We start from the raw sequence: 20,089 nt of genomic DNA, 5'->3' as shown, positions 1-20,089 counted from the left end.
CAATAGGGGATATCACAGCTGACCCCGGTTCTCTAACCCTTCACAATGACCATTGCACACGCTCATTAGAAGCTTCAATAACAGGGCCTGAGTCAGTCCTTTGCAGTTAATGTACATGGGGATTTTCTGAAACTACTGGAAGTTGGTCTACCAAAATAAAAACAAAAATGTGGCCAATGTAAGAATTGCAAAATCTTTTTTTTACAGAGGACCTTTCACCAAATGCTTCATGTTGCACTGGACACGGGATGTGATTGCGGCTGCAGAGACATTTATTTTTTTAGACTTTTAATGTTTTCATTTTTTGATCAGTGGAGCTGTGTGAGGGCTTATTTTTGGTGGGGCGAGCTTTTGATTGTGTGGTGTTTTCCATTTTTTTTTCTTCTTCTGTTTACAGTGTTTAACCCCTTCACAAGCTATGACGTTCCTCCCGGGATTAGTAGTACAATGTTCAGCTGCATGACCTGCGCACCCCACCACTGTGTACAACGCACAGCAGAGAAATCATCCCGCTGCTCTGAACACTCAATCAGCTCTGCTTTGTCAGTGTAACGCCTCATTCCTCAGCCCTGTATCTAATCCATCCTGTGCGATACAGCCAACTGAGCCCTGTATCTAATCCCATCCCGTGTGATAGTTTGCTGAGCCCTGTATCTAATCCCATCATGTGTGATACAGTCCACTAAACCACAGTATCTAATCCCATCCTGTGTGATAGTCTGCTGAGCCCTGTATTTAATCCCATGGTGTATGATACAGTCCACTAAACTTTGTATCTAATCCCATCCTGTGATAATCTGCTGAGCCCTGTATGTAATCCCATCCTGATCATGTGTGATAGTCTGCTGAGCCCTGTATCTAATCCCATCCTGTGTGATAGTCTGCTGAGCCCTGTATCTAATCCCATGCTGTATGATACAGTCCACTGAGACTTGTATCTAATTTCATCCTGTGTGATAGTCTGCTGAGCCCTGTATCTAATCCCTTCCAGTGTAATACAGTCCACTGAGCCCTGTATCTAACTCCGTCCTGTGTGATAGCCTGCTGAGCCCTGTATCTAATCCCATGCTGTATGATACAGTCCACTAAACTTTGTACCTAATCCCATCCTGTGTGATAGCTGCTGAGCCCTGTATCTAATCCCATCCTGATCCTGTGTGATAGTCTGCTGAGCCCTGTATCTAATCCCAACCTGTGTGATGCAGTTTACTGAGCCATGTATCTAATCCAGGGGTGGGGAACCTTTTTTCAGCCGGGGGCCATTTGGAAATTTCTACCAACCTTCGGGGGCCGCACAAAGTTTTCAATGTGAAAATTACCCGGCTATATTTGGTCAAACAACTCACCCCTACTGTGGCGGCCGAAGCGGCTTCTCTTTGGTGCGGCTGTGATGTTGGATGATACTAATCATGTTTCTTCTCACAACTGCTTTTCTGTCTCGATCTGAAGCGCAGTCAACTCTTTGTGATAATAATATTTGCTAAATCATATACATCACATAGGAGACGCTGGAGGCACACACAACACATAGGATACGCTGGAGGCACACACAACACATAGGAGACGCTGGAGGCACGCACAACACATAGGAGACGCTGGAGGCACGCACAACACATAGGAGACGCTGGAGGCACGCACAACACATAGGAGACGCTGGAGCCACACACAACACATAGGAGACGCCGGAGGCACGCACAACACATAGGAGACGCTGGAGCCACACACAACACATAGGATACGCTGGAGGCACACACAACACATAGGAGACGCTGGAGGCACGCACAACACATAGGAGACGCTGGAGGCACGCACAACACATAGGAGACGCTGGAGGCACGCACAACACATAGGAGACGCTGGAGGCACGCACAACACATAGGATACGCTGGAGGCACACACAACACATAGGAGACGCTGGAGGCACGCACAACACATAGGAGACGCTGGAGGCACGCACAACACATAGGAGACGCTGGAGGCACGCACAACACATAGGAGACGCTGGAGCCACACACAACACATAGGAGACGCCGGAGGCACGCACAACACATAGGAGACGCTGGAGCCACACACAACACATAGGATACGCTGGAGGCACACACAACACATAGGAGACGCTGGAGGCACACACAACACATAGGAGACGCTGGAGGCACGCACAACACATAGGAGACGCTGGAGGCACGCACAACACATAGGAGACGCCGGAGGCACGCACAACACATAGGAGACGCCGGAGCCACACACAACACATAGGAGACGCCGGAGGCACACACAACACATAGGAGACACCGGAGGCACACACAACACATAGGAGACGCCGGAGGCACACACAACACATAGGAGACGCTGGAGGCACGCACAACACATAGGAGACGCTGGAGGCACGCACAACACATAGGAGACACTGGAGGCACGCACAACACATAGGAGACGCTGGAGGCACACACAACACATAGGAGACGCTGGAGGCACACACAACACATAGGAGACGCTGGAGGCACACACAACACATAGGAGACACTGGAGGCACGCACAACACATAGGAGACGCTGGAGGCACGCACAACACATAGGAGACGCTGGAGGCACGCACAACACATAGGAGACGCTGGAGGCACGCACAACACATAGGAGACGCTGGAGGCACGCACAACACATAGGAGACGCTGGAGGCACGCACAACACATAGGAGACGCTGGAGGCACGCACAACACATAGGAGACGCTGGAGGCACGCACAACACATAGGAGACGCTGGAGGCACGCACAACACATAGGAGACGCTGGAGGCACGCACAACACATAGCAGACGCTGGAGGCACACACAACACATAGGAGACGCTGGAGGCACGCACAACACATAGGAGACGCTGGAGGCACGCACAACACATAGGAGACGCTGGAGGCACGCACAACACATAGGAGACGCTGGAGGCACGCACAACACATAGGAGACGCTGGAGGCACGCACAACACATAGGAGACGCTGGAGGCATGCACAACACATAGGAGACGCTGGAGGCACGCACAACACATAGACGCTGGAGGCACGCACAACACATAGGAGACACTGGAGGCACGCACAACACATAGGAGACACTGGAGGCACGCACAACACATAGGAGACGCTGGAGGCACGCACAACACATAGGAGACGCTGGAGGCACGCACAACACATAGGAGACGCTGGAGGCACGCACAACACATAGGAGACGCTGGAAGCACGCACAACACATAGGAGACGCTGAAAGCACGCACAACACATAGGAGACGCTGGAGGCACGCACAACACATAGGAGACACTGGAGGCACGCACAACACATAGGAGACGCTGGAGGCACACACAACACATAGGAGACGCTGGAGGCACACACAACACATAGGAGACAGTGGAGGCACACACAGCACATAGGAGACACTGGGACTGCTCTATATACATTACAGGAGTCACTGAAGGCACATACATCACTGGAGGGGCTGGTCAAAGTGCACCTGCGCAGGACCGCAATGCCGGCTACTGTGCATTAAGTTGGATGCGTCACGAACACGGGCCTCAGAAGAAGGACAGAGATCGCAACAGAGAGGAGATGCTGGACCAGACCGCCCCTAGGTGAGTATAATAAAGGTGTTTTTTTTACATTATACACAGCGACCTGGGCTCTTATATACAGTATTCTGGAATGATTTATATAAGAGTTTGTTGGTTGTGGCTGCAGTTTATAGTCACTAAATCTGGTGACAGGTTCCCTTTAAGGCTTTGACTAGTCGCAGGGCGTTGTTTCTCCAGACTGGTTGCCCTTTCTCTGTGTTATGACTGTTGTATGATGGCATGATTTTTTCCAGCCGGCGTTACCGCAGCCCCTGGAAATCTCACGCGCGGTTTGCTTCACTCACATTGAGCCTCTGAAGCCGGGATATGTACACCGGTCCATGTGAGGGCCCCGGGGCTGCAGATTGTCGTTGATACGTGTCATTGGTGCACAGGTGTCTATGGAGTCATTAGGCCATGTTCACATGTAGCAGGTTTTTTTTTTTTTTAATACAAATTAAAAGCTGCTTATCACAGCATGGGCCGAAGCCATGAGATTCCCGAAATCTCCATCCTTTTGTTTGTTTTCTGATGGAATTTGGGAGCGTTTCAGGTAATCTGCAGCATGTCAATTCTTTCACCCATAGAAATGAATGGGAAAGTGAAAAAAAAATGCCGTTAAAAAAAAAAAAAATTGCATTCCGCATGTTCAGTACACAAAGCAGACGTATAATACGCTGCAAAAAAAAAAATAGTAAAAACGCAGCGGAAATGGGCGCTTTTATTGACTGCAGGAAACAAGGCAGCGGTGAAAACTTTAGGCGTAAAAAAAAAAAAAAGAGCAAAAAAAACCCGAACTGGCAATAAGGGGTTAAACAAAATAGAATGTTGGCCGGTTGCCAGGAGCAACAAAGATTTAAAACAAGAGGTCTTTTTGAAAAACAAGAGAAACCGTTACAGGCCGCATCACGTGACCAGACAGCGGCCGTCGGATGCCACGTCACGCCTACGACAACTAAGAGTTAATAGTTGTCTTTAGTCATGTGATCGTTTAGCCCCCGCCCCCTTTCCTCAGGTGATGATGCGGGGTGACGTCAGATAGGGCGTGGCTACGCAGTGCGGCGCCGTCTCCCTTCCAGACTGAAGCTGCCGCCGTCATGTCCGACAACAACAACGGGGAGGATCCCGCGCTGCACGGTGAGTGGGCTCCGTTCACGGCTCCCCCGGGGTTCGCCGCGGCATTCACTGCGGGGGGATTCAGGCGGAAATAGATATTCAGTCCCCGCTCGGCCTCTCCGTGCGATAGAGACGGGGACAAGGCTGTGAGACAAACATCAAGAGCGGCCAATCACGAGCGAGCACAATGGCTTGTGGGCGCGGCTTCAGAACAGAATGTTCCTTTTCGGCCAATCGCATATCAGGGGCGTGTGTTAGTAGGCGGGGCTGTCTCACCATTGTTATTGTCTGAGCGCTGGGTCATGTGACATCTCCATATTCTGCGACCTGGCCGCCTGCTGGGAGGTGTAGTACTCTCCATTTAGAGGGACGCAGGCTGCAGAGCCCGGACTAACCTGTATGGACTATACATCTCATCAATAGTGCAGAGCTATTGACACTGACCCCCTCCCCAATGGGGAGACACTGCGGCCCCTGCACATACCCCCTTCAATGGGGAGACACTGCGGCCCCTGCACATACCCCCTTTAATGGGGAGACACTGTGGCCCCTGCACCCCCCCCCAATAGGGAGACACTGCGGCCCCTGCACACTACCCCCTTCAATGGGGAGACACTGCGGCCCCTGCACATACCCCCTTCAATGGGGAGACACTGCGGCCCCTGCACATACCCCCTTCAATGGGGAGACACTGCGGCCCCTGCACATACCCCCTTCAATGGGGAGACACTGCGGCCCCTGCACATACCCCCTTTAATGGGGAGACACTGCGGCCCCTGCACCCCCCCCAATAGGGAGACACTGCGGCCCCTGCACACTACCCCCTTCAATGGGGAGACACTGCGGCCCCTGCACATACCCCCTTCAATGGGGAGACACTGCGGCCCCTGCACATACCCCCTTCAATGGGGAGACACTGTGGCCCCTGCACCCCCCCCAATGGGGAGACACTGCGGCCCCTACACACTACCCTCTTCAATGGGGAGACACTGCGGCCCCTGCACATACCCCCTTTAATGGGGAGACACTGCGGCCCCTGCACCCCCCCCAATAGGGAGACACTGCGGCCCCTGCACACTACCCCCTTCAATGGGGAGACACTGCGGCCCCTGCACATACCCCCTTCAATGGGGAGACACTGCGGCCCCTGCACATACCCCCTTCAATGGGGAGACACTGTGGCCCCTGCACCCCCCCCAATGGGGAGACACTGCGGCCCCTACACACTACCCTCTTCAATGGGGAGACACTGCGGCCCCTACACACTACCCTCTTCAATGGGGAGACACTGCGGCCCCTGCACCCCCCCCCCCCAATGGGGAGACACTGCGGCCCCTACACACTACCCTCTTCAATGGGGAGACACTGCGGCCCCTACACACTACCCTCTTCAATGGGGAGACACTGCGGCCCCTACACACTACCCTCTTCAATGGGGAGACACTGCGGCCCCTACACACTACCCTCTTCAATGGGGAGACACTGTGGCCCCTGCACCCCCCCAATGGGGAGACACTGCGGCCCCTGCACCCCCCCCAATCGGGAGACACTGCGGCCCCTGCACCCCCCCAATGGGGAGACACTGCGGCCCCTGCACCCCCCCAATGGGGAGACACTGTGGCCCCTGCACCCCCCCCAATGGGGAGACACTGCGGCCCCTGCACCCCCCCAATGGGGAGACACTGTGGCCCCTGCACCCCCCCCAATGGGGAGACACTGTGGCCCCTGCACCCCCCCCCAATGGGGAGACACTGTGGCCCCTGCACACACCCCCGATAGGGAGACACTGCAGCCCCTGGACCCCCCCAATGGGGAGACACTGCGGCCCCTGCACCCCCCCCAATGGGGAGACACTGTGGCCCCTGCACCCCCCCCCCAATGGGGAGACACTGCGGCCCCTGCACACACCCCCGATAGGGAGACACTGCAGCCCCCGCACCCACCCAATTTGTAGACACTGTGCCCCCGGCACCCCCAGATCCGTCCCTGTGTGGCCCCGGGATTACTGACACTTCTACTTTTCTTTGAATTCATTCCAGTAAATGCCAGCAGAGCGCCTCACTGTGGTGAATGCCGGTCATGTGACCGATCAGTGATCAGATGTACAGGAATGTGTGACGTTACATAACCTGTCACATGGCAGCAGCTGCCGAGCTCTGGGCAAAGGAGCGGGACTCGCGTCTTATTCCTTGTGTTAATGTATATAACATCCGGCCCCCACATGACGTCTCCCGTTACTGGGACTGACCGGCCGCTGGTGCAGAGCTCACTGATACCAGTGCATCCTGTAATAGGAGCCACCGGGGTAACACGTCCGTTCCTGACATTTCTTCCTCCAGATTCTTCCCCCATCACATGTGAGTGATATTAGTGAAAAGTGGAAAGAAGCGCAGCAACTCAGCCTCAAAGTAGAGACCCCGTAACGCTGGGGAAGGGGGGCAAGTGCTGAGGAGCAGAGGGCAGAAAAGTCCCCACCGCTCTGCTGACCCCAGAACTGCAGAGTCCAGATTTCCTCTGGTGACATCAGCACAAACACTGCCCCCGCCGGGAGCTTCATGGCCGAGCAGCTGCAGCCGTACATCACCGAGCACAATGCCGAGCCGTACATCACCGAGCACAGTGCCGATCCGTACATCACCAAGCACAATGCTGAGCCGTACATCACCGAGCACATTGCTGAGCCGTACATCACCAAGCACAATGCTGAGCCGTACATCACCGAGCACATTGCTGAGCCGTACATCACCGAGCACATTGCTGAGCCGTACATCACCAAGCACAATGCCGAGCCGTACATCACCGAGCACAATGCCGAGCCGTACATCACCGAGCACAATGCCGAGCCGTACATCACCGAGCACAATGCCGAGCCGTACATCACCGAGCACAATGCCGAGCCGTACATCACCGAGCACAATGCCGAGCCGTACATCACCGAGCACAATGCCGAGCCGTACATCACCGAGCACAATGCCGAGCCGTACATCACCGAGCACAATGCCGAGCCGTACATCACCGAGCACAATGCCGAGCCGTACATCACCGAGCACAATGCCGAGCCGTACATCACCGAGCACAATGCCGAGCCGTACATCACCGAGCACAATGCCGAGCCGTACATCACCGAGCACAATGCCGAGCCGTACATCACCGAGCACAATGCCGAGCCGTACATCACCGAGCACAATGCCGAGCCGTACATCACCGAGCACAATGCCGAGCCGTACATCACCGAGCACAATGCCGAGCCGTACATCACCGAGCACAATGCCGAGCCGTACATCACCGAGCACAATGCCGAGCCGTACATCACCGAGCACAATGCCGAGCCGTACATCACCGAGCACAATGCCGAGCCGTACATCACCGAGCACAATGCCGAGCCGTACATCACCGAGCACAATGCCGAGCCGTACATCACCGAGCACAATGCCGAGCCGTACATCACCGAGCACAATGCCGAGCCGTACATCACCGAGCACAATGCCGAGCCGTACATCACCGAGCACAATGCCGAGCCGTACATCACCGAGCACAATGCCGAGCCGTACATCACCGAGCACATTGCCGAGCCGTACATCACCGAGCACATTGCCGAGCCGTACATCACCGAGCACATTGCCGAGCCGTACATCACCGAGCACATTGCCGAGCCGTACATCACCGAGCACATTGCCGAGCCGTACATCACCGAGCACATTGCCGAGCCGTACATCACCGAGCACATTGCCGAGCCGTACATCACCGAGCACATTGCCGAGCCGTACATCACCGAGCACAATGCCGAGCCGTACATCACCGAGCACAATGCCGAGCCGTACATCACCGAGCACAATGCCGAGCCGTACATCACCAAGCACAATGCCGAGCGTCGGATGGAGCGGTGTAAAGCCGCAACCACTGGCCTCTGGAGGAAGCGTGTTCTGTCCAGGGATGGATCACACTGCTCTATCTGGCGTCTGATGGATGAGTCTGGGTTTGGTGAATGGCAGGGGAACAGTTGGGGGAGGGGGATACTGCTCTGGGGGTTATTAAGGGGTCTGCCTCTTAGTTCTAGTGAAGGGAAATCTTAATCCTTCAGCAAAAGTTATTTTGGACAATTGTAGCTGCCACCCATAAATATGTAGTTGGGTATTTGGTGGAGGAACATGAGTCTATTTTTGCACCTCAAAATTGTCAGTGCTTTTGCGGCAGCTGCTTGGCATTGAGTCCTGCCGCCCTATGCAGGCAGTATTCAGGTTTCTCGTCCCCGCACTTCCCCTCTTATTATGGCTTTCATGGTGATGCCGCGGGCTGCGTGGTCGGCTGCACTCGCCGCAGGTCAGCGCTGAGCCTGTCAGTCATTGCTCTCCATTGTGTCTGACGGAGATGCCCTCGCATCTCTCCACTGAGGATCCTCTGCGTATAAACGGCGTCTGAGGAGAGGATTATCGGGATCTGTGGGGTGAATGTGGCAGAGACGCCGGCGTGCGTGCAGAACTGCACAATGTCGGAGCTGTGCTGCCCACACCCCGGGGTCTCCGCAGGCCGCTCGCCCCCGCCTCTCACACAGCGGAGGAATGGCTGTCTGGGAGTATTTCAGGACAGAGACTTAAAGGGAACAGCGGGACAGATTATGTGCAAATGGCTTCTGCATAGATTGAAGTGAAGGAGAGACCCCCGTGGCTTCGGTAGGGGAGGGAGGGGGCTGACTGCAGCCATTCGGAAGCATTTGCAGCACCAAATGTATGAATTGTCATTACAAATCGGATTAATCGGAGACTATCTATAAATATATATATCATGGTGGTCCGAGTTCACCCAGGACCCTTACACCTATAATGCACCAGTCACACAGGGATGGATAGGCAATTGAAAGCCAAAAAATGGCACAAATCTACATCTGCAGGTGGGATACCGCCGCCGGTGGTGACTGATGGCCCGTCTATGATCAGGTCGGTGGGTGTCCCACATTTTCCAGCACGTTGCACCAGTATTTTCGGATTCTCCAATGTGCTTTATGGTGATGTGCTTGTCTTCTTTCTTCAGGAGTGCACCGCTCCTCTGCCTCTCCGCTTCCACTTGTCAGGGAGCGGTGTGCTCCCGATGATCGATAGCCTCTCCACTGGTCCGAATTGTGCTCTTTCCCCTTCTACAGAGACAGTCGGGGACTGAAGCTGATTGGATCCAGTGTTGCCGGCAGCTTGAGCAGCGCTCTCTGGCTGTATAGTAAACAACTTGTAAGCGCTGCACTCCTTGCTGAGGAGGCGATTTTCAATAGGAAGTAAATAGCAAAGTTGCTTGTTTTTGCAGTTTCATTCACTATAGTACATGAGACAACCCCTGTAACAGTATAAGGCACCATAGTAGCCATCTTTAGTGTTACTCCTTAAAGGAATTGTCCACCTTTGTAGGCTTTTTTTTTTTACTTAAATGCATGTATTTTGAGATAAATATCATATTGGCAATTTGGTTTCCTAAATCATTCTGCCCCGTTTTGCTTTTACCGGCTCTTTGTTTTCTTGCACATCCAACCTATGATGCTGTCCGTGGTCCTAATTAGCTAAAAGGAGCTCGGGGGAAAAAAGATCAAGGCATTAGACATTTTCAGAATGAGCTCCCTGATGGATTCTCTGTTAACTCCTTCTGCAGCCTGCAACGAACAGTGCAGCACTGAGGTTGCAGGAGGCAAATGGTGCAGTGTTTGTAGTGAAACCTAATTACCAAAAGACATGTATTTGAGTAAGAAGGTAAAGTGCTATAGGACCGAGTGAGGAGAACCTCATGGTGCTAAATGGCAGCCCGACACGGAGGGCGACTAGTTGGGGACTCGCTGACAACCATCATAGTAGATGTTAGTGCCGCCGCTGTGTGGGGGACGGGCTCTCCCGGGGCGCGTTGTGTGGGGGGCGGGCTCTCCCGGGGCGCGTTGTGTGGGGGGCGGGCTCTCCCGGGGCGCGTTGTGTGGGGGGCGGGCTCTCCCGGGGCGCGTTGTGTGGGGGGGCGGGCTCTCCCGGGGCGCGTTGTGTGGGGGGCGGGCTCTCCCGGGGCGCGTTGTGTGGGGGGCGGGCTCTCCCGGGGCGCGTTGTGTGGGGGGCGGGCTCTCCCGGGGCGCGTTGTGTGGGGGACGGGCTCTCCCGGGGCGCGCGTTGTGCGGGGGACGGGCTCTCCCGGGGCGCGCGTTGTGCGGGGGACGGGCTCTCCCGGGGCACGCGTTGTGCGGGGGACGGGCTCTCCCGGGGCACGCGTTGTGCGGGGGACGGGCTCTCCCGGGGCTCTCCCATGTGGATGGACCCTAAAGTGTTGTCCCCTTGGGGCCGTTCTCTCTGGCTCTTGGGAAACTACAATGTCCAATACATGGAATTTGGGGGTTGTAGCGTCACACTAGCTGGAGGTACTCAGGATGGAGACCACTGGGTCGGGGTCTTTAGAGCTTTTCTTATTTTCCCGCTGTAGTGCTATAGGGACAGCATACAGTAAATGTGTGACCCCCGTCCCTCACACAATGGCAGATGGTCTCGGGCCATGTTCACATTGCCTCTTTTTCCTTCCGGCAGAAGACACTTCAGTGAACTCTCCTTTTCCTCTGTTTTGCACCCTGGTAGTCCTTATCTCCGTAGAGTAATGCCGGGGGCTCCCCGTGGTCGTACAGTGTCCGGCTTGGCCGCTCCGGAGTGCAGGAAAGTTGGGTGCTGCCCGGGTGGCTGACGTTGTCCTCGTGTGCTGTGCATACTATTCCCATGATGCCGAGGTTACATCAGCCTCAGTAAAGGGTTAATGCCGGTGGCTGCACGCTCACTACATGATGTAACTAATTGCCGGCTTCCTTGTCATCCCATTGTCACACGTGAGGCCGGGCCGGGGCTGGTACCAGACGTGTCGCTGGGCTCGGATGTCACATAATCCGGCAGCAGCCGCTCAGGAGGTTTATCTGTGGCCCCGGCCCGTCCTCTGCTCTGCCTGATAAGACGCTCGCCGCTCCCATCCTGGCCGGCCAGACGAGTCCGTGTCTCCTCACAGGTTCCTGGGTGGAACTTCAGATGAACGGGAACAACATGGACAGCAACAGGACCGGCGGCCTGGAGCACGTGCCCTCCTCATCCTCCATCCACAACGGCGACATGGAGAAGATCCTGCTGGACGCCCAGCACGAGTCCGGACAGAGCAGCTCCCGGAGCAGCTCCCAGTGCGAGAGGTGAGAGGTCCGCACCCGCCCTCATCACACCCCCAACACTGCCGAATCAGGAAAGACCCTCATCTGTACTAAGGGGGTACTTACAAAATGTTCTACCCTTTATCATTAGGAAAGACCCCCATCTATACTAGGGGGGGTCCTTACAAAATGTTCTACCCCTGTATCATTAGGAAAGACCCCTCATTTATACTAGGGGGATTCCTTACAAAATGTTCTACCCCTGTATCATTAGGAAAGACCCCTCATCTATACTAGGGGGGTCCTTACAAAATGTTCTACCCTTGTACCATTAGGAAAGACCCCCTCATCTATACTAGGGGGGTCCTTACAAAACGTTCTACCCCTGTATCATTAGGAAAGACCCCTCATCTATACTAGGGGGATTCCTTACAAAATGTTCTACCCCTGTATCATTAGGAAAGACCCCTCATCTATGCTAGGGGGGTCCTTACAAAATGTTCTACCCCTGCATCATTAGCAAAGACCCTCATCTATACCGGGGGGGGGGGGGGTCCTAACAAAATGTTCTATCCCTGCATCATTAGGAAAGGTCCCATCTACACTTGTGAGGAGTTACATACAGAATATTCTACCCCTGTGTTATTGGGAAAGACCCCCATCAGTACTTTGGGGTTCACTTATAAAATATTCTAACTTTGTCTTATTGGGAAGGACCCCCATTTATACTGGGGGGGGGGACACTTATGAAACATTGTAGACTGTTTATTTAGGAAAGGCCCTATGTATACTTGGAGGTGGGGGAGGGGTACTTACAAAATGTTCTACCCCTGTCTCATTGGGAAAGACCCCATCTACACTTGGGAGTTACTTAAGGAATATTTTACCCCTTGCTTATTTAGGAAAGACCCTAATCTATACTTGGGAGGGATTCAGGCATACTTATGGATTAATTTTACCCCTTTCCATGAGGAAAGACCTCATATGTACTGGGGGGGTTACTTATAAAAGTTTCTACCCTGTTCATTTTCGAAAGACCCATCATCTATGCTAGGGGGGTCCTTACAAAAGGTTCTAACCCTGTATCATTAGGAAAGACCCCTCATCTATATTTGGGGGAGTTACTTACAGAATATTCTACCACTGTCTTATTGGGAAAGACCCCCATCAATACTCTGGAGGGAGGGGCGGTTACTTATGAAATGTTCTACCCCTGTATCATTAGGTAAGACCCTCATTTACATTTCTATGTCTTGTTGGGAAAGCCCCCCCAGTTATACTTGGGTGTTCGCTTATCTTTTACCCTTCTCCTATTAGTGGAGACCCTCATCTTTACATGGGGGGGGGGGGGGGGCACTTATCTAATGCTTTATTACAGAAGCCCCCTATTTATACTTAGGAGTTAACTTATGGACATTCTGTCCCTTTTTTTAGGTAACACCCCCTTTAATATTTGGGGTAGGTGGGGTCCTTCTGAAATTATCCACACTTGTTTTATTAAGGTAGGGCCCCCCATCTATCGGGGTTCACTTGTTTGTTTTATTAGGGAAGCCCCCTATCTATACTGGAGGAGGGAAGGGGCGCCCTTGTCTATTTTACCTGTTTTCTTAGGGTCCTACTATAACTTGAGGGGGGTACTATTGGACAATTTTCGTAGCTCCCTAGATCGTTAACCCCTTAACAAATGGAGGGTTCAGTCCTAAACACCCCGACATTTTTTTCCTTTATCATTTTTTTGCGCACGTGTCATATTTACAGCCTTAAAGGGGGTGTCCAAAGTTTTCAAGTTATTGCTGCCTGGTCTCGGGTGAGGATGGAGGGGTGTTGTGCTGTGACTTTTTCCTCAATCTGTGTTTTTCATGTTTTATTGTATTCCCTTATTTTTTTGTATATTTTGTTATGTAATTGGCTCCCCATTGAGGTTATAGGGAGCACAGGGCCCCCAGCGGATCTGGGTGTGCGGTGCTCCCGAGAGTCACGTGAGCCCCCGTCTTACACAGCCACACAGCTCCATTACTTCAGATATTTCCATCTCTCGGCGCCCGTGTGTCACCTTTCCTTTTCCCCCCCGTCCCACCTAATACCCCCAGGTTCTGGGATGTGATGACTTACTGTATGTTTCTGTCTCCCTCTCGCCCGCAGCCCCTCGCCTGAAGAAGGGCAGATCACCTTTGATGTGGAGATGCACACAAGTAAAGACAGCTTCCAGGTAAGGATCCTTCCAGTATACAGTACAGACCAAAAGTTTGGACACACCTCATTCAAAGAGTTTTCTTTATTTTCATGACTCTAAAAATTGTAGATTCACATTGAAGACATCAAAACTATGAAATAAAACATGTGGAATGAAATACTTAACAAAAAAGTGTGAAACAACTGAAAATGTGTCTTATATTCTGGGTTCTTCAAAGTAGCCACCTTTTGCTTTCATTACTGCTTTGCACACTCTTGGCATTCTCTTGATGAGCTTCAAGAGGTAGTCACCGGAAATGGTTTTCCAACAGTCTTGAAGGAGTTCCCAGAGATGCTTAGCACTTGTTGGCCCTTTTGCCTTCACTCTGCGGTCCAGCTCACCCCAAACCATCTCGATTGGGTTGAGGTCTGGTGACTGTGGAGGCCAGGTCATCTGGCGTAGCACCCCATCACTCTCCTTCTTAGTCAAGTAGCCTTTACACAGCCTGGAGATGTGTTTGGGGTCAATGTCCTGTTGAAAAATAAATGATGGTCCAACTAAACGCAAACCGGATGGAATTGCACGCCGCTGCAAGATGCTGTGGTAGCCATGCTGGTTCTGTATGCCTTCAATTTTGAATAAATCCCCAACAGTGTCACCAGCAAAGCACCCCCACAGCATCACACCTCCTCCTCCATGCTTCACGGTGGGAACCAGCCATGTAGAGTCCATCCATTCACCTTTTCTACAAAGACACGGTGGTTGGATCCAAAGATCTCAAATTTGGACTCATCAGACCAAAGCATAGATTTCCACTGGTCTAATGTCCATTCCTTGTGTTCTTTAGCCCAAACAAGTCTCTTCTGCTTGTTACCTGTCCTTAGCAGTGGTTTCCTAGCAGCTATTTTACCATGAAGACCTGCTGCACAAAGTCTCCTCTTAATAGTTGTTCTAGAGATGAGAAGGTGTGTCCAAACTTTTGGTCTGTACTGTACATGTCCACCTCATGCCCTAAGGAGCAGCGCCTATGCTCATCATTGCCCACATCCAGCACATGTAGACCTAGCACCCTGTGGGGACACCAAATTTTTGTCTGTACTGGCCGATCATTACTGCTGGCCTGTATGTAATATAGAACCGGTGTCCTGCGGGGCCACAGAGTTCTTGTCTGCACTGCACACTATAGTATTTTAGAAGGGGTTGTCCACTAATTTAACACCCTCAGATGCCGCTGTCACTACCGACCGCAGCCTCCACGCACCAGGGGGCCTAATGAAGACCCCAGAATATAGTAAAAGCTTAATGGGAGAACGCTGTCAGGACGGCGGGGGGGGGGGGTGGGGGGTTAATAGAGTTGTCACTTTATGGCTTTAATTATAACTGTTGTTTAATTATTGCATGATATCACTATTTGCAGATCTGCTGCTCACATTTCTAATTGCAGATGTTTAACCTGATTTTCTGCATCCGGTGAACTAGGTCAGAAGTGTCCGACGTCACTGCCATCCGCTCACGGGACGGCCGCCATTGCTGACCTGTCACAGGAAAGTCCTGAGAGCCAAATCTGCCCATCGACATGGGGGGAGGGTATCCCGACATAACTGGGTGGGCTCAGAGCCCCTGTAGGAGCTAGAGGGGCCGATATTGTGATCACACAGCGTCCCTGTGAGGGGTGGAGGACGAGGACCATAACAGTAATAGCCATAACTTCAACACCTCCTGTCAATTCTGACCATGAAGGCCAGGACTCCACAAGGTCATGGGATGTTTGTCAGTGTGGCCTCCATGGGTCAGACTTGTTTCCCTCACATCCCACTAATGATTAACAGCACTGATGGGCAGTGTAAGTGCGGCAGACAGGGGTCTCTGACTGGTCTGCGACTACACAGCCATGTTCCCTGGACACCCCATACGGTCCGCCATGCACCTGGAACACTCCATGAAGCATGCTATACACCCGGGTACACCCCGCACGGCCCGCCATGCACTCGGAGCGCCCCGCACGGCCCGCCATGCACTCGGAGCGCCCCGCGCGGCCCGCCATGCACTCGGAGCGCCCCGCGCGGCCCGCCATGCACTCGGAGCGGCCCGCCATGCACTCGGAGCGCCCCGCGCGGCCCGCCATGCACTCGGAGCGCCCCGCGCGGCCCGCCATGCACTCGGAGCGCCCCGCGCGGCCCGCCATGCACTCGGAGCGCCCCGCCATGCACTCGGAGCGTCCCGCGCGGCCCGCAGCTCCAAGATATGAGATCTTCTCTATTTTTCACTCCTCCGATACCTCAGTAACTGACTGTTCCTTTTCTGAATAATCTATCACACCCCCTGACAAGCGCCATCGTCACCACACAGCCCTCCCCTTCTCCTGTTGGTGCTTTGTTATGGCTGACCGGCGTGTATGTAGCTCATAGAGGTGAGTTTATACGTTTGTATTCAGACCAGCGGTGAGAGATCTGATAATGAATTCCCACGTCTAAGCCCATTCATAACCCATAAAGTACAGTCATCGCAGCGATGCTGGAAAGCACTAATTACATGGGTGCATCCAAATATTTGCGGAGTGTGGAAGAACCTGCTGGGTGACACTCGCTCACCTCCGGGCTCCCAGGGACTAAATACATTGCGATGACGTCTGACTCGTGGTAATGGTGCACAGGGTCGGCCCAATTAGCAATTCTAGGAGAAAATGTCTTTTTCTTTGTCGCTCCTAATTGGGAGACCCAGACAATTGGGTGTATAGCTACTGCCTCCGGAGGCCACACAAAGTATTACACTTAAAAGTGTAAAGCCCCTCCCCTTCTGCCTATACACCCCCCGTGGGATCACGGGCTCCTCAGTTTTCATGCTTTGTGCGAAGGAGGTCAGACATCCACGCATAGCTCCACTGTTTAGTCAGCAGCAGCTGCTGACTATGTCGGATGGAAGAAAAGAGGGCCCATACTAGGGCCCCCAGCATGCTCCCTTCTCACCCCACTTTTGTCGGCGGTGTTTGTCAAGGTTGAGGTACCCATTGCGGGTACGGAGGCTGGAGCCCACATGCTGCATCTTTCCCCATCCCCCTTAGGGCTCTGGGTGAAGTGGGATTTTACCGGTCTCCAGGCTCTGAGACCGTGCTCCATCCACAGCCCCTGGGGAATCTGCTCGATATGGAGCTGAGTATCGTCAGGGACAGGGCCCTGCTACATCAAGGTACTCTGTGTCCCCATACAGACCGCGCGCAGACACACTGCAGCATTGCTGGGTGTGTTAGTGCGCCGGGGACAACAGCGCTGCGCGCTTGTGCCATACTAACTACAGCTTGCTGAGTCAGTGTATTGGGAACTGCCGCGCCGGCCGCTGCTGTCAGTTTTACACTGCGGCGCGGCTGGGACTTGTGGTGCGCCGGGGACTTCCGCGCTGGCCGTGCATATATGACGGCCGCGCTTATTACTCGAGTCCCCGGCTTTTGCGGCCTAGTTTCGCTTCGTTCCCGCCCCCAGGCCTGCCAGTCAGGGGAAGGGCGGGACGCTGTACAGAATGTCAGCGCCGAGGGCTGGAGTCTACTTTACATACTCCAGCCCTCACATTGGGCACAGTGGGACGCCAGTTTCCCGCACTTTGTCTGAGGCACGCCCACGGTCCGCCCCTCTTCACAGAACGCCGGCAGCCATTCCAGTCTGAGCTGGAGAGGGGAGACAAGTTCTGGGAGACCCAGACACGGGATTCTGGCAACCACACACCCGCTTTTGAGCGGGCGGTAAGCGGCACCTCGGGTGCTGACCCCACTAGTGCCGAAGTGTACATTTGTATTTTTATGCTTGCATGCTATACATTGCACTGTACGGTCGCTGGTGATTCTTGGCTATATACCCTCCTAGATTGCTCAGAGGAGACAACAGCATGTCGTCCGCAAAAAGCAAGGGTGCCAAGGCACAGGCTTTCTATGCTGCTTGTACCGCATGTGAGGCTACTCTACCGGCAGGTTCCACTGACCCCCATTGTGTGCAGTGCTCGGCCCCTGTGGCACTTGCTCGGCCGGGGCCTCTGCTAGAGGTGACCCAGGGAGAACCACCTGTGAATGCTGTCCAGGTGACGGGGACAGAGTTTGCAGTTTTTGCTGATAGATTGTCTGTGACTATGACTAAAATTCTAGAAACTTTGCAGTCTAGACCAGTAACTCAGACCATGGGCACTGTTGAATCACTGCTCCCTGGTCCCCCTCAGTTGGAACAGCTCCGGGATCCGGGGGTGTCTCTTGCATCCCAGGGTGACGGCTCTGACACGGACGACAGTCCCAGACAGCCTAAGCGAGCTCGCTATGAGCGGCCCTCGACTTCATCTCACTGGTCAGGGTCCCAGCAGGAGGATTCTCTGTGTGATGAGGCGGAGGTAGCTGATCAGGATTCGGATCCTGAGACCGCTCTCAATTTGGATACACCAGCAGATGGTGACGCCATAGTGAATGATCTTATAGCGTCCATCAATAGAATGTTGGATATTTCTCCCCCAGCTCCTCCAGCGGAGGAGTCAGCTTCACAGCAGGAGAAATTCCATTTCAGGTATCCCAAGCGTAAATTAAGTACTTTTCTGGACCACTCTGACTTTAGAGAGGCAGTCCAGAAACACCACGCTTATCCAGATAAGCGTTTCTCCAAACGGCTTAAAGATACACGTTATCCCTTTCCCCCTGACGTGGTCAAAGGCTGGACCCAGTGTCCCAAAGTGGATCCTCCAATCTCCAGGCTTGCGGCTAGATCCATAGTTGCAGTGGAGGATGGGGCTGCACTTAAAGATGCCACTGACAGACAGATGGAGCTCTGGTTGAAATCCATCTATGAAGCTATCGGCGCGTCGTTTGCTCCAGCATTCGCAGCCGTATGGGCACTCCAAGCTATTTCAGCTGGTCTTACACAGATTGACACGGTCACACGTACATCTGTTCCGCAGGTGGCATCCTTAACCTCTCAAATGTCTGCATTTGCGTCTTACGCGATTAATGCCGTCCTGGTCTCTACGAGCCGTACGGCAGTGGCGTCCGCCAACTCCGTGGTTTTACGCAGAGCCTTGTGGTTAAGGGAATGGAAGGCAGATTCTGCTTCCAAAAAGTGCTTAACCAGTCTGCCATTTTCTGGTGATCGACTGTTTGGTGAGCGTTTGGATGAAATCATTAAACAGTCCAAGGGTAAGGATTCATCCTTACCTCAGCCCAGACAAAACAAACCCCAACAGAGGAGGGGACAGTCGGGGTTTCGGTCCTTTCGGGGCTCGGGCAGGTCCCAATTCTCCTCGTCCAAAAGGACTCAAAAGGATCAGAGGAGCTCAGATTCTTGGCGGGCTCAGTCACGCCCAAAAAAGACAGCCGGAAGACCCGCTACCAAGGCGGCTTCCTCATGACTTTCGGCCTCCTCTCTCCGCATCCTCGGTCGGTGGCAGGCTCTCCCGCTTTGGCGACATTTGGCTGCCACAGGTCCAAGACCGTTGGGTGAGAGACATTCTGTCCCACGGGTACAGGATAGAGTTCAGTTCTCGTCCTCCAACTCGATTCTTCAGAACGTCTCCGCCTCCCGACCGAGCCGATGCTCTTCTGCAGGCGGTGTGCACTCTAAAGGCAGAAGGAGTGGTGATCCCTGTTCCTCTTCAGGAGCAAGGTCACGGTTTTTACTCCAATTTGTTTGTGGTACCAAAAAAGGACGGGTCTTTCCGTCCCGTTCTGGACCTAAAACTTCTCAACAAGTACGTGAAAACCAGACGGTTCCGGATGGAATCACTCCGCTCCGTCATCGCCGCAATGTCTCAAGGAGATATCCTAGCATCAATAGACATCAAGGATGCTTATCTCCACGTGCCGATTGCTCCAGAGCATCAGCGTTTTCTACGCTTCGTTATAGGAGACGAACACCTTCAGTTCGTAGCTCTGCCTTTCGGTCTGGCGACAGCCCCACGGGTCTTCACCAAGGTCATGGCAGCAGTAGTAGCAGTCCTGCACTCTCAGGGACACTCTGTGATCCCTTACTTAGACGATCTGCTTGTCAAGGCTCCCTCTCAAGAGGCATGCCAACACAGCCTGAACGTTGCGCTGGAGACTCTCCAGAGTTTCGGGTG

At 53.5% G+C, this 20,089-nt stretch overlaps 1 protein-coding gene across 1 annotated transcript in view; it reads left to right on the top strand.

The window, feature by feature from the left end:
* The first annotated feature begins 4,616 nt into the window (after positions 1–4,616).
* The window catches only part of BNIP3L (BCL2 interacting protein 3 like), a 39,746-nt gene continuing 24,273 nt past the window's right edge, over positions 4,617–20,089 (top strand). The window contains exons 1-3 of the mRNA XM_075346459.1: positions 4,617–4,727; positions 11,706–11,880; positions 13,981–14,047. Coding sequence (XP_075202574.1) covers positions 4,688–4,727; positions 11,706–11,880; positions 13,981–14,047 — 282 coding nt within the window. The 5' untranslated portion in view covers positions 4,617–4,687. The remainder of the gene's footprint in view (positions 4,728–11,705; positions 11,881–13,980; positions 14,048–20,089) is intronic.

The sequence above is a fragment of the Anomaloglossus baeobatrachus genome, chromosome 4 (genome assembly GCF_048569485.1).
Source record: "Anomaloglossus baeobatrachus isolate aAnoBae1 chromosome 4, aAnoBae1.hap1, whole genome shotgun sequence".
NCBI classification, from domain to species: domain Eukaryota; kingdom Metazoa; phylum Chordata; class Amphibia; order Anura; family Aromobatidae; genus Anomaloglossus; species Anomaloglossus baeobatrachus.
Note: the sequence above shows the minus strand (reverse complement) of the source record. Positions and strands in the feature narration are given on the sequence as shown.